At 40.6% G+C, this 13,579-nt stretch overlaps 1 protein-coding gene across 5 annotated transcripts in view; it reads right to left on the bottom strand.

Annotated features, from left to right (window-relative positions):
* SLC9A7 (solute carrier family 9 member A7) overlaps positions 1-13,579 on the bottom strand; it is a 157,808-nt gene that overhangs the window by 20,565 nt on the left and 123,664 nt on the right. For all 5 annotated transcript variants that reach the window (XM_055337727.1, XM_055337726.1, XM_055337724.1 and 2 more), the window contains 2 exons: positions 12,936-13,018; positions 1,768-1,873 (listed from right to left, as the gene is read on the bottom strand). In XM_055337727.1, coding sequence (XP_055193702.1) covers positions 1,768-1,873; positions 12,936-13,018 — 189 coding nt within the window. The remainder of the gene's footprint in view (positions 1-1,767; positions 1,874-12,935; positions 13,019-13,579) is intronic.

Genomic DNA, 13,579 nt, shown 5'->3' on the forward strand with positions numbered 1-13,579 from the left:
ACAAATAGTACCCGAAACAAGGACATGGCAAAGCCCAGCGGATAGGGATTTCCAAATCAGAGCTTAATGAACATAATACGCAGATGATGAAACCAATCCAATGAACGTGATATGGAGATGATGAAACCAATCCACTTCCTCAAACTTGATGACAATTTCCACAAAAGTTTTAAGCTGGAGGTTTGTACAATTATGTAACTAGCTGTCCACTGAAGACTGCCGGGAAAATACTGTAGAATGACCCTGCAAACACATGTGTCGCAGGAATGTGCCCATTTTAAATAAACAGAGGTCACTTTCATGAATGGAAACACACTGCTTTCTAGGTGGATGTGAATCCTGAGTGGTGTAGAGTTAGTGTAAATGGTGAACGTCTTCAATATCACCCAACTAAACCAAAAGTACAAACACCCTCTAGGTGATGGGTGAGAACAACAGTGTGTTAAACAACCGCGAGGGAGGCCTGGCCAGAGACCCTCACAGGGCTCAAAACCCTGCAGGGGGCCCCTCCACTCTCCCTCCTTTGGCTTCCTCAATTAATTTTCCGAAGACCCCGTGTTTCCACTCTCCCAACGACCGCAACCTCGCTGTGTCTGGAACTGACTGAGACTCTGGTTAGGACCCCAGCCCAAGGCAGTAGTGGCAATATGGAGGGATTCTTGCTTCTTGACCTAGTCGCCCCATCTATGGCTGCCCCATAGCATGCCAGGCCACTGTTCCCCTCTGCCCCAGCGCACTCTGCCCAGCTGTGTCCCCTGCCCCTCTGTAGCACCCAAGTGCAAACAATGGTTCCCAAGCCTACTGCCCCACCTCATTAGAACTTACCTGGTCCAGGTCCTTCTCGCTCAGATCTGGTGTTTTACATTCTGCTTTCTCAACACTAATCAAGTAAATTGCAGGTTATTTACAAATTCTCTGAAACCTGCATTAGGGTCTCAGCTCTGCCAATTACTGATCCTGGGACCTTGGCACTTTCTTCCTCTGTAACACCGTAGCACGTGCTTATTTATGGTATGGCTGAGAGAAGAAACTTGGCCTTTGTGAGCTGTAAAGCTCTACACAAACTTAAGGAAATCTTCTCTCCTAGGGTATGATGGTTGTGTTTGTGACTGGATGGTTAGGATGGCAGAGGAGAGAGAGGAAGAAGGGTCTTTCCTCTCCTTTAGTCCTTCTATGTAGGTAGCTGTTTGCTCTCTCCACCCCTCTGCCTAGCACCCATACAAGGAGCTCATGAGTCAGCCCCAGAGCTCAGACATCCACTAGTGTGGATCTTCTTTTCACACTGTGCTAAGTCCGAATCTGAAAACAGAAAGGACCTGACCACATCAACGCAAATAAAGCATTTACAAAAAGAATCCTCATGTTTGCCAAACACTTTGTGGTTCACAGTGTTTTCCTGTGTCTTGCCCTTTAATCTCACCATCAGCCTGTGCAACTAGGCCCATTTTACAGATAAGAAAACTAAAGCACAAAACACTTAAATGGCTCAGGGCTTGGGTTTGAATCTAGTGTTCTGATTCCAAATCCAGTGTCCCTTCTACTACACCACAGCTGCGGGTGTTATGGGGCCCCACAGCCCAGGTAAAAGGTTTCTCTGTTATGGTGCAAAATAGATAAACATATGTAAGTTGGACGTTTCTAATCATCTTATTTAGAGAGGCAAAACCTGTGGATTTGGAGGCTTGAGTGCAACAGGTTTCGTCTTTCTGGGAAAGACACTACCCTGGCACAGTGAGCAGGAATACAGCCCTGACATGCTGTACTTACGTCATACACCTGAGGACTGGTCAGACACCGAGCAAGCAGGCCACACCAGGCTGGGAGCGTGGTAGTTAATGGGGGGCCACTGTGTGTGAGGATGGGCTTCAAGTAACTTTTGAAAGAAAATTAAGGAAAAATGTCTGCAAAGAAAACACACACCCAACAAAACATGTTTAGAAATCCCCAAGAGTAAATCATCTGGCCTTCTACCTACAAAAAAAGGATGCCTCTTTTCCCTCATTTTACCAGTACCATCCAGAAAATACTTGGGGTTTGCAACAGTCTGAATCAAAGATTAAACCATCCCTATAGGGATCCCTGGGTGGCGCAGCGGTTTGGCGCCTGCCTTTGGTCCAGGGCGCGATCCTGGAGACCCGGGATCGAGTCCCACGTCGGGCTCCCGGTGCATGGAGCCTGCTTCTCCCTCTGCCTCTCTCTCTCTCTCTCTCTCTCTCTCTCCCTGTGTGACTATCATAAATAAAAATTAAAAAAAAAAAAAAACATTTATAAAAAAAAAAAAAATAAACCATCCCTATAAGCGTTTCCTATAAACTCTCAGGTTGGTGGTTCCCAATTTTCAGGCAAAAAGAATATTAAATTAATTAGAGCATCTTTCTCCATTCGTCTGTTATGCTGAACAAGAATTTTGGTTTCATCCAGCATTCCAGCTGTGGACACACAACCAGCTCAAACCTTGGAAATAGGAGACAGCATATCAGTTTCTCAACCTTGATACTACTAACATTTGGTGCCAGGTCCTTCTTTGTCATAGGGGACCATCCCACATTGTAGGATGTCCAGCAATATCCCTGGCCTCTACCTGCTAGATGCCAGTAGCACCCCCAACCCCTCTCCCAGGTGTGACAACAAAAAGGTCTCCGGACACTGCCAAATGTCCTCTGAGAAGCAAACCTGCCCTCGGTTGAGACCACTACTCTGACACGAAGGTCAGCTGTTGTATGGAGAGCTCAGGATTTGTCAGTTTGTGGCTACTATGCCGTCAGATGCATGATCTTGTGTTGGAAGGACCGTGAGGCACTCATCACAATAGGATTGAGCCTGGATCATATCTGAGACCCACAGCCCCCACAGTATGGAGAAGGCAGAGACTCACATGGCTACCCTCCAAGGCAGGAATGGCCAAGAGAATTGGAAGGAAGGTGAGAAGGCATCAGAGCCATCTGTGCCCAAGAGGATGACTGCTTTGAGCACCGTATTTACAATATTTACAGCAGCACAAGAGAGAACAGGCCTTTCTGGGAGGAGATAGAAGGAAGACACTGGGGTATACTTCTAGTAGGGAATTACTCAACAAAGGGGAAGGTGGGGGCTCTGCCAAAATTCTATACAAACAGAACAAACCCCTTTGACCACTGTCCTCTGACCACATATCTGGGACTGGCCCCTGTAGGCCTCTCAGCTACTTTAAGTCCAGCTGCGGAGCTGACAGCACTGGATTTGTAGGGCTAATATAAACAGAGGCACAGGGGACCCCCAAGGCTACCTTTTGGTGCCCTGCCTCGGGTGGTTCAAAGACAAGTTCTCACAAACACAAAAGGCCCTCTAACAACTTCTTAGGAGAGAAAAAAAATCTATTTACATACAGATTTTAAATATGTGAATTCTTCAAAGGGCAAAAATGAAATATCAAGTCTCTGTCCCATTCAGTTGCTCTAGTAATTACCATTACCTTTTTTTTTAACTGAGGTATAACGGACATTCAGCGTTATTTTAGTTTCAGGTGTTACAACGTAGTGATTTGGCCTTTGTATCTATTGCAAAATGATCATCTCAACAAGTATAGTTACCACCTGTCACCACATAAAATTAATATAATGTTATTGACTATATACCCCATGCTGTACATTGTATCCCCATGACTTATTTATTTTATAACTGGAAGTTTGTATTTATTGATCCCCTTCACCCATTTTACTCCACCAATCTCCTTCCCCTCTGGTGATCACCAATCTGTTCTCTGTATCTATGAATCTGGATTTTGTTTGTTTTGCTTTGTTTTTATAGATTCCACATATAAGTGAAATCAATATAGCATTTGTTTTTCTCTGATTTATTTCACTTAGCATGCTAGCTTCAAGATCCATCCATGTTGTCACAAATGGCAAGATTTCATTCTTTTTTATGGCTGGGTAGTATTTCACTGCATGTGTGTGTGTGGGGGGGAGGGCAGTGTGTACACCACTAGAATACATTTTTTCTCCTATTTCTTGATTTATAAACTTTAGTCAGAGGCTTTTAATTCCCTCCTATGCAGGATGGTACCTTTAGTTCATTTATACTCCTGCCTTCTCAAGTTTTTCCTAATTTCTATTATAATTAATTTTATACTGTAGATAAATAACATTTGTATTCTATTTTATAACTAATAAGTAAATCTTCTATATTTTGTCTATGGGTTGAGTCTAAATGTTAAAAGCCACTAAATAGCATTTGTAATAATATTATTATATGAATATTATTCACTGTAACCGAGCAGAGTAGTTAGAACACTATTTTTTCAAAAAAGATTTTATTTATTCATGAGAGACACACACACACACAGAGAGAGAGAGAGAGAGAGAGAGAGAGAGAGAGGCAGAGCTACAGGCAGAGGGAGAAGCAGGCTCCATGCAGGGAGCCTGACATGGGACTCGATCCCGGGACCCCGGGATCACGCCCTGGGCCAAAGGCAGTGCTAAACCGCTGAGCCACCCGGGCTGCCCAGAACACTATTTTTTTTAAGAAGGCTCCATGCCCTGAGCTGAGATCAAGAGTTAGACACTAGGGGTGTCTGAGTGGCTCAGTTGGTTAAGCGTCTAATTCTTGATCTCAGCTCAGGTCTTGATCTCAGGGTTGTGAATTCAGGCCCTGTATGGGGTGAGGAGCCTACTTAAATAAAAAGAAAAATGAGTTGGACACTTAACCGACTAAGCCACCCAGGTACCCTGTGGTTAGAACACTATTAAAGGAAATGTAAAAAGTGTCATTTAAACTTCGTTAGTGAGAACATTTGAGTGTCTTGGTAAATACAGGATCTTTTTTTTTAAGGTTTTATTTATTCATGAGAGACAGAGACACAGGCAGAGGGAGAAACAAGGCTCCATGCAGGAAGCCCGATGCAGGACCCGATCCCGGAACCCTGGGATCATGACCTGAGCCAAAGGCAGATGCTCAACCGCTGAGCCACCCAGGTGCCCCCAGGATCTTCTTTTAATTTTGTTTTGATCTTGTTCACTTCTAGATTATAAAAAATTGCTACATCTTCAATGTTGTCCGCTTAGATGGAGCTGATTTTGGTTTTATTTAATCTGTATGCTGTTGTTGGTTTTTCCTCCCCTTCTTAGACAGCACAGTGTTAAACTTTCTCAACTCTTGCATATCTGAAAGCCACCTTCCTTTTCCCACCTACTCAGCTGGGGTGCAGAATTCTAGGCTCAGACTTTTTCTTTTCATCCTAGAACTCTGACAATGCTAGATGGTATTCTAACATCCAGTTTTGCTAATGCCACATCTGATTCTTTCTCTTTAAAGGCTGCCAGTTTTTCTCTTTGGAAGCCTTGAAGAGTCCTGCTTTTCCTTTTTAGTTATGGAATGCTCCAATGTGTCCATTCATGCTACTCATACCAGGGGCCCTTGCACTCTGGAGACTGGAATCTTCCCTCTACCAAGGGATTGTTTTTCTTCCACTACTTTTTTGGTTCTTCTTTTCCTCTGCAGTCTCTATCTTCTCCTTTTAGGTTCTGTTAAAGGACTCTGGGCCATCTGGCTCTGACCTCTACATCTCAAAACTCTTCTCTCGCACATCTCTAACTCTGCTCCAATTCTTACAGATTCTTTTATTCTCAACTTCATCTTCCAGATCAACAGTTTGGTCTCTACCACATAATTAAACTATCCATTACATTTTGGGGTTCATTTTAGAAACTTTATTTTTAATTTCCAAGACTTTCTTCTTGTTTGGTTGCTCATTTTTCTAATGACCTGTTCTTATATCATGACTGGAAAAGCCTTTCAACTCTAGGGCTTTTATTAGAAAAATTAAAAAATAACTATTTAGTGGGGCACCGGGCTGGCTCAGTTGGTAGAGCATACAACTCTTGATCTCAGGGTCATGAGTTAGAGCCCTGTGTTGGGCATAGAATTTACTTTAAAAATATATGTACATATATAGGAATTAATTACTTTGGCATGCCCTCCTATGTCTTTACTCAGTTCATCAAGCAGGTGGGGAATCTGACCATGCTGAAGTCGAGTTGGGGGGTATTACTCTAGGGAGAAAAATCTTTGGTGGCCTCAAGATCTGTTTTTCTATCAAGCCCTCCCCAGGTATTATCTCCACTTTCTTTAGAGAGCTATGGCCTGAGAAAATTAACAGCTACCAGTTGATCAGTTGACACAGGAAGTGCTTGTTGCAGCTGTTACTAACAACATTCTTTAATAAATGACCTAGACAAACTGGCTCAAGACTCACTTTGGTCTTGGGCTATAGTTGTCTCTCCTACATTTCCCTCTATGTTTGGTCTTGCAAGTAGTCAAAATATCTCTCCTGTGATTTCAATGAGCCCTGGGAATACAAGGGAGCTATATGTGTGAGCTGAGCCTCTCATCTTAAATTGGAAGTCCATCTATTCCATTTTCAGGCTTTTTCAGTGAAGGAGGTACCACACTTGCTCTTGCTGGCCTGTGGGGATCATCTCCATCCAGATGAACCCTGGATGTAGTCAAAGCTCACATTTTCTTATTTGACCATCTATGGAGCTATAGAATGAATCCTGGGCACCTTCCTCATCTAATTCTTCAGACACTTTGTGCCTGCTTCTGTTCTTAGTGTCTCTCCTCCAAACTGAACAAGCAGAAATCCTAGTGACTAAAATTTACACTCCATGACTTTAGAGATCACTCCTGTTGCTCTTCAAAGAGTCAATTTCTTCCCCACACAACTTCACTGAAGTATGACTAACAAACAACAACTGCGTGTATTAGGTGTATGAGATGTTCAGATATGTGTATACTGTGAAATAATTACCACAATCAAGCTGATTAACATATTCATCATTTCACATAGTTACCATTTTCTTGTGTGCATGGTACAAACACTTAAGATCTACCCCCTTAGAGAATTTCTAGCATACACTACAGATTATTAACTATAGTCACAATATTGTACATTAGGTTTCCAGAACTTAGGTTTTCGGAACTTATACATCTTATAACTGAAAGTTTCTACCCTCTGACCAGCATCTCTCCATTCCCTCCACTCCCCAGCCCCTGGCAACCACCATTCTACTCTCTGTTACTATGAGTTTGACTTTTACAGATTCTACCCGGAGGTAAGATCATGCAGTGTTTTTCTTTCTGTGCTTGGTTTATTTCATAGCATAATGTCCTCCAGTTTTAGCCATGTTGTCCCAAATAGCTGAATTTCCTTCATTTTTAAGGCTGAATAATATTCTACTATATACACATGCTCTCACACATCTTTATTCATTCATGCATTGAGGGGATGCTTAGGTTGTTTCCATATCTTCATTACCGTGAATAATGCTGCTATGAACATGGGAGTGCAGATATCTCTTTGAGATGAGGATGAGGAACCTCCGTACTGTTTTTCACAGTGGCTGCACCATTTTACATACCACCAACAGTATATAAGGGTTTCCATTTCTCCACATCCTCCTAACACTTGTTATCTTTTGACATTTTGATAACAGCTAACCTAATAGATATGAGGTGAGATCTCATTATGGTTTTGATTTGTATTTCCCTGATGATGAATGATGTTGAGAATGTTCCATGGGTCAGTCAGCCAAGTATATGTTTTCTCTGGAAAAATGTTTATGTTATGTTTATGTCCTTTGCCTATTTTTTAATTGGGGTATTTTTTAAAATCATGAAATGATGTTGGGTTCTGTCAAATTGCGTTTTCTGGGGGCACCTGGGTGGCTCAGTCAGTTAAGCATCTGACTCTTGATTTTGGTTTAGGTCATGATCTCAGAGTTGTGAGATCAAGCCCTGCATCCCAGTGTGGAGCCTGCTTAAGAGTTTCTCTTTCCCTCTCCCTCTGCCCCTACTCCCTCTCTAAAAAGTGCCTTTTCTGCACCTGCTGAGATAATCATATGATTTTTATTTTTTGTTTTGTTAATATGGTATATCACATTTATTGATTTACTTATGTTGGACCACACTTGCATTTCAGGGATAAATCCCACTTGTTCATGGTGTATGATCCTTTTAATATGCCATTGAATTCTTTTAGTATTTTGTTGAGGATTTTTTACATCTATGCTCATCAGGGACACTGGCCTGTAAATTTCTTTTCTTGTAGTGTCCTTGGACTTTGATATCAGGGCAAAGTAGGCCTCATAAAATGAGTCTGGGAGTGTTCCTGCCTCTTCAGTTCTTTGGAAGAGTTTGAGAAAGTGTTAATTCCTTAAATGTTTGGTGGAATTCACCAGTGAAGCCATTTGATTCTGGGTTTTTCTCTGTTGGGATTTTTTTTTTTTTTAATTTGAAAGGGAGAGAGCACAAGCAGGGAGTGGAGAGGAGAGGAGAGGGGCCGAGGGAGAGGGATAAGCAGACTCCTTGCTGAGCAGGGAGCCCAATGTGGGGATTGATCCTAGGACCCCGAGATCATGACCTGAGCCAAAGGTAGATGTTTAACCAACTGAGCCACTCAGGCACCCTTGTTGGGAGTTTTTTGATTACTGATTCAATCTCTTGCTTGTTACTGATCTATTCAGATTTTCTATTTCTTCTTCATTCAGTCTTGGTAAGTTGCATGTTTCTAGAAATTTATCCATTTTTTCAAAGTTATCCAATTTTTAGTGTAGAATTGTTCATAGAAGTCTCTTATGACCCCTTGTATTTATTTGGTATCATTTGTAATGTCTCCTCTTCCATTTCTGATTTTATTTATTTGAGTCCTCTCTTTTTTTCTTAGTCTAACTAAAGGTTTGTCAATTCTGTTTATCTTTTCAATAAAACAACTCTCGGTTTCGTTTATCTTTTCCATTGTTTTTCCAGTCTCTTTTCTTTATTTCTGCTCTGACCTTTGTTATTTCCTTCCTTCTGCTAACTTCTGGCTTAGTTTGTTCTTCTTTTTCTAGTTCCTTGAGGTATAAAGTTAGGTTGTTTATTTGAGATCTTCCTTTCTTCTGAACGTAGGCACTTATCACTATAAGCTTCCCTTTTAGAACTGCTTTCACTGCATCTCATAAGTTTTGGTATGCTGTTTTACTATTTTTATTTCTCTCAAGATATTTTCTGATTCCCCTTCTGATTTCTTCATTGATCCACTGGTTGTTCGGGAGCGTGTGGTTGAATGTCCACACATTTGTGAACTTTCCAGTTTTCTTAGCTTCATACCATTGTGGTTGGGAAAGATCTTTGATATAATTTCAATCTTCTTAAATTTGCTAAGACTTGTTTTATGATCTTTCCTGGAGAATGTTCCATGTGTACTTGAGAAGAATGTGTATTCTGCTGCAGTTGGATGCAAAGTTCTGTATATCTTTTAGGTCCACTTGGTCTAAAATGTAGTTCAAATCCAATGTTTCCTTATTGGAAACATTTCCTTATTTTGTTTCCTTAAATGTTTGTTTGTAAATGTTTAAATGTTTGTAAATGTTTCCTTATTCCTTCTTTTGTGTCTGAACAATCTATCCATTATTGAAACTGGAGTACTGAATGCCCATAAGAATAAATTTCTTATCACTTTAGCATTTTGTCAGTCTTCTGTGAACTCTCTCCAATTTTCTCCACATCATTTCCAAGCCCAGGGAGTAACATGCAATCTGAATTACAATGTAGACAAAGTACATATGGCTTTTAAAAGTCTCTGGGGGTTCTATTTCAGTTAATAGCAAACAAGGTAATTTGAATCATCATTTCCACTGAAAACAACTAGAAAATCTGGGCAAAATAAACCACAAAATCGTCTGCTTAATGGTATCAGAATGCTGCCATGGCAGCAAAGAGGGCCAGAATCTGGAGGAAGAAGCCCAAGAGGTGAGTCTGGCATTTGGTGAGCCACATTTCCCCAAAGGCACCTGAGAAGTTGGGCAGAACATCTGTTAGACTCACAAAGATAGAGTAAATCTTTTTTTAAAAAAAAATCTTATTTATTTATTCATAAGAGACACAGAGAGAGGCAGAGACATAGGTTGAAGGAGAAGCAGACTCCCTGTGGGGAGCCTGATGTGGGACTTGATCCCAGGACCCTGGGCCATGACCTGAGCCAAAGGCAGATGCTCAACCACTGAGCTACCCAGGCACCCCTTGAGGATTTTTTTTCAATCTAATGCATGACAAAATTAGCTTCTTCTATTAGCTTTCTTGATTACTATGTATTTTTTAGTAATTTGTTTTTTCTCTTTCTGTTAATTGCCTATTAATTTTAAAATATTTTGTGAACCTTTCTATTATAGAATTTTATAAGTTCTCTGTACATGATAGATATTAGTCTCATATGAACATAGCAAATATTTTATCTGGTCTTCAGGCTTCGTTAATGCTGCCTTCTGTCATCCCAAAACTATTATTTACATAGTAAAGTTTACCTCCCCCTCCAAGCCTTTGATTTTTGATTAAAAGGATGTTATTAATGAAGTTTTAAATTGTGGCCTGTATTTTCTTTGAAATTTTCTATAAGTTCATAACATCATCTGCTTTTCCCAGTAGAATAGGATTTCTCAACTTTGGGGATAACAGAAGAGAATATGAAATTTTCTGTTAACAGATACTTTCTCTTTACACGTATATGTTGCTGTAGAAGATAGAGTGAATCTGATGAAAACTGGAGTCCCATCCTTCTGAAGAAGATGGTATGTAAACACCTTAGGCTCTACTTTAGAATCCTAGAAAAAAAACCACAACAGAAAACAGACTAATCTTCACAGGAAATGACTCCCAGCTTCAAGTCACCCTCATTCCTGATTGGGTTATGGTGACCTGGAATTGCTAATGCCCCTAGCCTAGCCACTGACCAGAAACAAGTTAATTAGCTCTGAAGGACAATAGCCTCAGCCAGAGCATCTCAAATGATCTCTACACTTTTCCACTACCCATGTCCATCACTCAGTAAAAAAAAATAGATGCACAGAAGATAAATAATAAAGTTTCTAGAAGATAAGAGGAAACTGGCTTCATGAGTTTGGAATAGACAAAGATTTTTATAAGAGGACACAAAACTACTATCCAGAAAAGATCAATAAATTGGATTAAGACCTTTTGTTTATCAAGAGATTCTATGTAAAAGTGAAAAGGCAAGTCACAAGGAGAGATGATATTTTTATCACATATAATTAGCAAAATACTCATATAGCCAGAATACCTAATGAATGCTTACAAAACAGTAAAGGCAGACAACCCAATTGAAAAATGGGCAAGAGGGCAGCTCGGGTGGTCAGTGGTTTAGCGCTGCCTTCGGCCCAGGGAGTGATCCTGGAGACCTAGGATTGAGTCTCGTGTCAGGCTCCCTGCATGGAGCCTGCTTCTCCCTCTGCCTGTGTCTCTACCTCTCTCTCTCTCTGTGTCTCTCATGAATAAATAAATAAAACATTTAAAAAAAGAAAAGAAAAATGGGCAAGAGACTTGAACAGGTACTTCATAAAGAAACATACCAATGGCCAGTAAATATATGGAAAGATGCTCAACCTTATCAGTCATCAGATAAGTGCAAATTAAAACCACAATAAAATACCACTATAAACCCAATAGAATGGCTACAATACAGAAGACTGGCAACACCAATGGTCAGTGATGATGTACAGCAACCAGAATTGTCATACACTAAAGGTGTGCATAAAGTGGTACCACCATTTTGTAAAACTGTTTGGCACTACCTTCTAAAGTTGAATCTATGCATGTCCTATGACCCAGCAATTTCATTCCTGGGTATATTCCCAACAAAATGTATATACACACGCACCAAAAGACACATACAAAAATGTCATACTAGCTCCAAATTAGAAACAATCTACATGTTCATCAACAATGATAATTAAATTATAGTATATTCACATTTTTTAAAGATTTATTTATTTATGATAGACATAGAGAGAGAGAGAGAGAGAGAGAGGCAGAGACACAGGAGGAGGGAGAAGCAGGCTCCATGCCGGGAGCCCGATGTGGGACTCGATCCCGGGACTCCAGGATCGTGCCCTGGACCAAAGGCAGGCGCTAAAGCAGTGAGCCACCCAGAGAGCCCTATGGTATATTCACATAATGAAATATTATACAGCAATGAAAATGGATGAACTAGAACTACACATGGCAACATGGATGTGTCACACAAATGATGTCAAGCCATAAACCAGACACTAAAAAATATATATTCTGTAGTCCCATTCACACAAAGTTCAAAAAACAGGTAAAATTACTAGGTGTTGCTAGAGGTCAGGAGTTTGGTTACATCTAGGGAGAAGGGGTAGTAACTGGGTTATGGCATGAGAAGAACTGAATACTTTGGTTTTTTACCTTCTTGGTATTCAATGAGTATGTTTATTTTGTGATAATTCATTGAGCATCTAAGATTTGTGTACTTTTCTATATTTATCTTACACTTTAATAAAATTTTTTTAACATTTTTAAAGTTTCCAAAGACTGTATATGAACTACCTACCCATTTGATCACTATATCAACTTAAATTATGGAAGTTTAACTTTTCGATTTTTAATTTTCACCTGAGAACAAGTGAATCTACTAGAACAGAGTCTGTTCTGCATGTGGCCCAGTTAAGGCATAGATCAGACTTGTCCAGACTTGGTTAGGCCAATAGGAATTATCTTGGTTAGGCCATATTGAATTATCAATATGAATTAACTGTTCAAGTTCTACTACCCTTCCTGACCATAGTATGGTTCATTGTGTAATTTTAACTAATTCACCTACACAGACTTATTTCCCTTGGACATACAGTTCTGAAGAGCCACATTGAATCTAGCAAGCTGTGGGTTAGCTACCCTAATAATGTACAAACATTACTCTTGGCCAAAGAGATGCTTTCCAGGACTACCTGTGGTTGAATAACCTTGCATGTGGACCAAGAGAGGACTGACTATCCCTGTACCAAGCACACATCTTTACTTACTTACCAGAAGTTGTTCACTGACAACTCAACAAGAGAATTTCATCATCAATGTTTCACAAATATAAGGAAGCCACTAAAGGATACTTATGGTCAAAGCTGTACCACAGCCGGAAGAGCCACGCACTCTCCTGCTTTGTCCGGTTTCCTCTGGCAGAATCTGGTCCATCCTAGGAACAAACAAGAAGACAGATGCTTAGTTGCAGTAAAGGGATTGAAATGGGGTGTGTAGGGAGGGGAGAGAAGCTTCTTTTTTAACCATAACTTTTAGAGATTTAGAGCTCAGAGACATACATCCTGTATCACTAAAGTTGCAGATATACTGGGAGGTAATATCTTGAGAGAAAGTGGATAAATCCAAAAGGCAGACAAATCAACCCCCAAGGTAAAAAGCCTGGGATACATCTGTGGGCAGCTCAACTCAGTGCAGTACAAAATTTCTTTTGGCATTCTTATTGTAAGTTTCCTCAAAGTGCCTTTTAGTAGATTAATTACACTAACATAGTACAGATCCTAACAGGCCAAAACTAATCTATAGGGAATATTAAAGAGAGCTTCCATAAAACCAGTTTTCCAGGCCTCCCCAAAGCTGGCCTGGGGAAGTCATGCTTGGTCATTCCCTGACGATCCGCCTAGGATTCTTGATGGCCCTTACTAAGGCACCTACATTGCATTCCAGGTGGTACGGCAACTTGACACCCTGGGAGCTTTAGTAAGATGGGGGCAGTGAG

Source organism: Nyctereutes procyonoides, unplaced genomic scaffold (assembly GCF_905146905.1).
Source record: "Nyctereutes procyonoides isolate TBG_1078 unplaced genomic scaffold, NYPRO_anot_genome, whole genome shotgun sequence".
NCBI classification, from domain to species: Eukaryota; Metazoa; Chordata; class Mammalia; order Carnivora; family Canidae; genus Nyctereutes; species Nyctereutes procyonoides.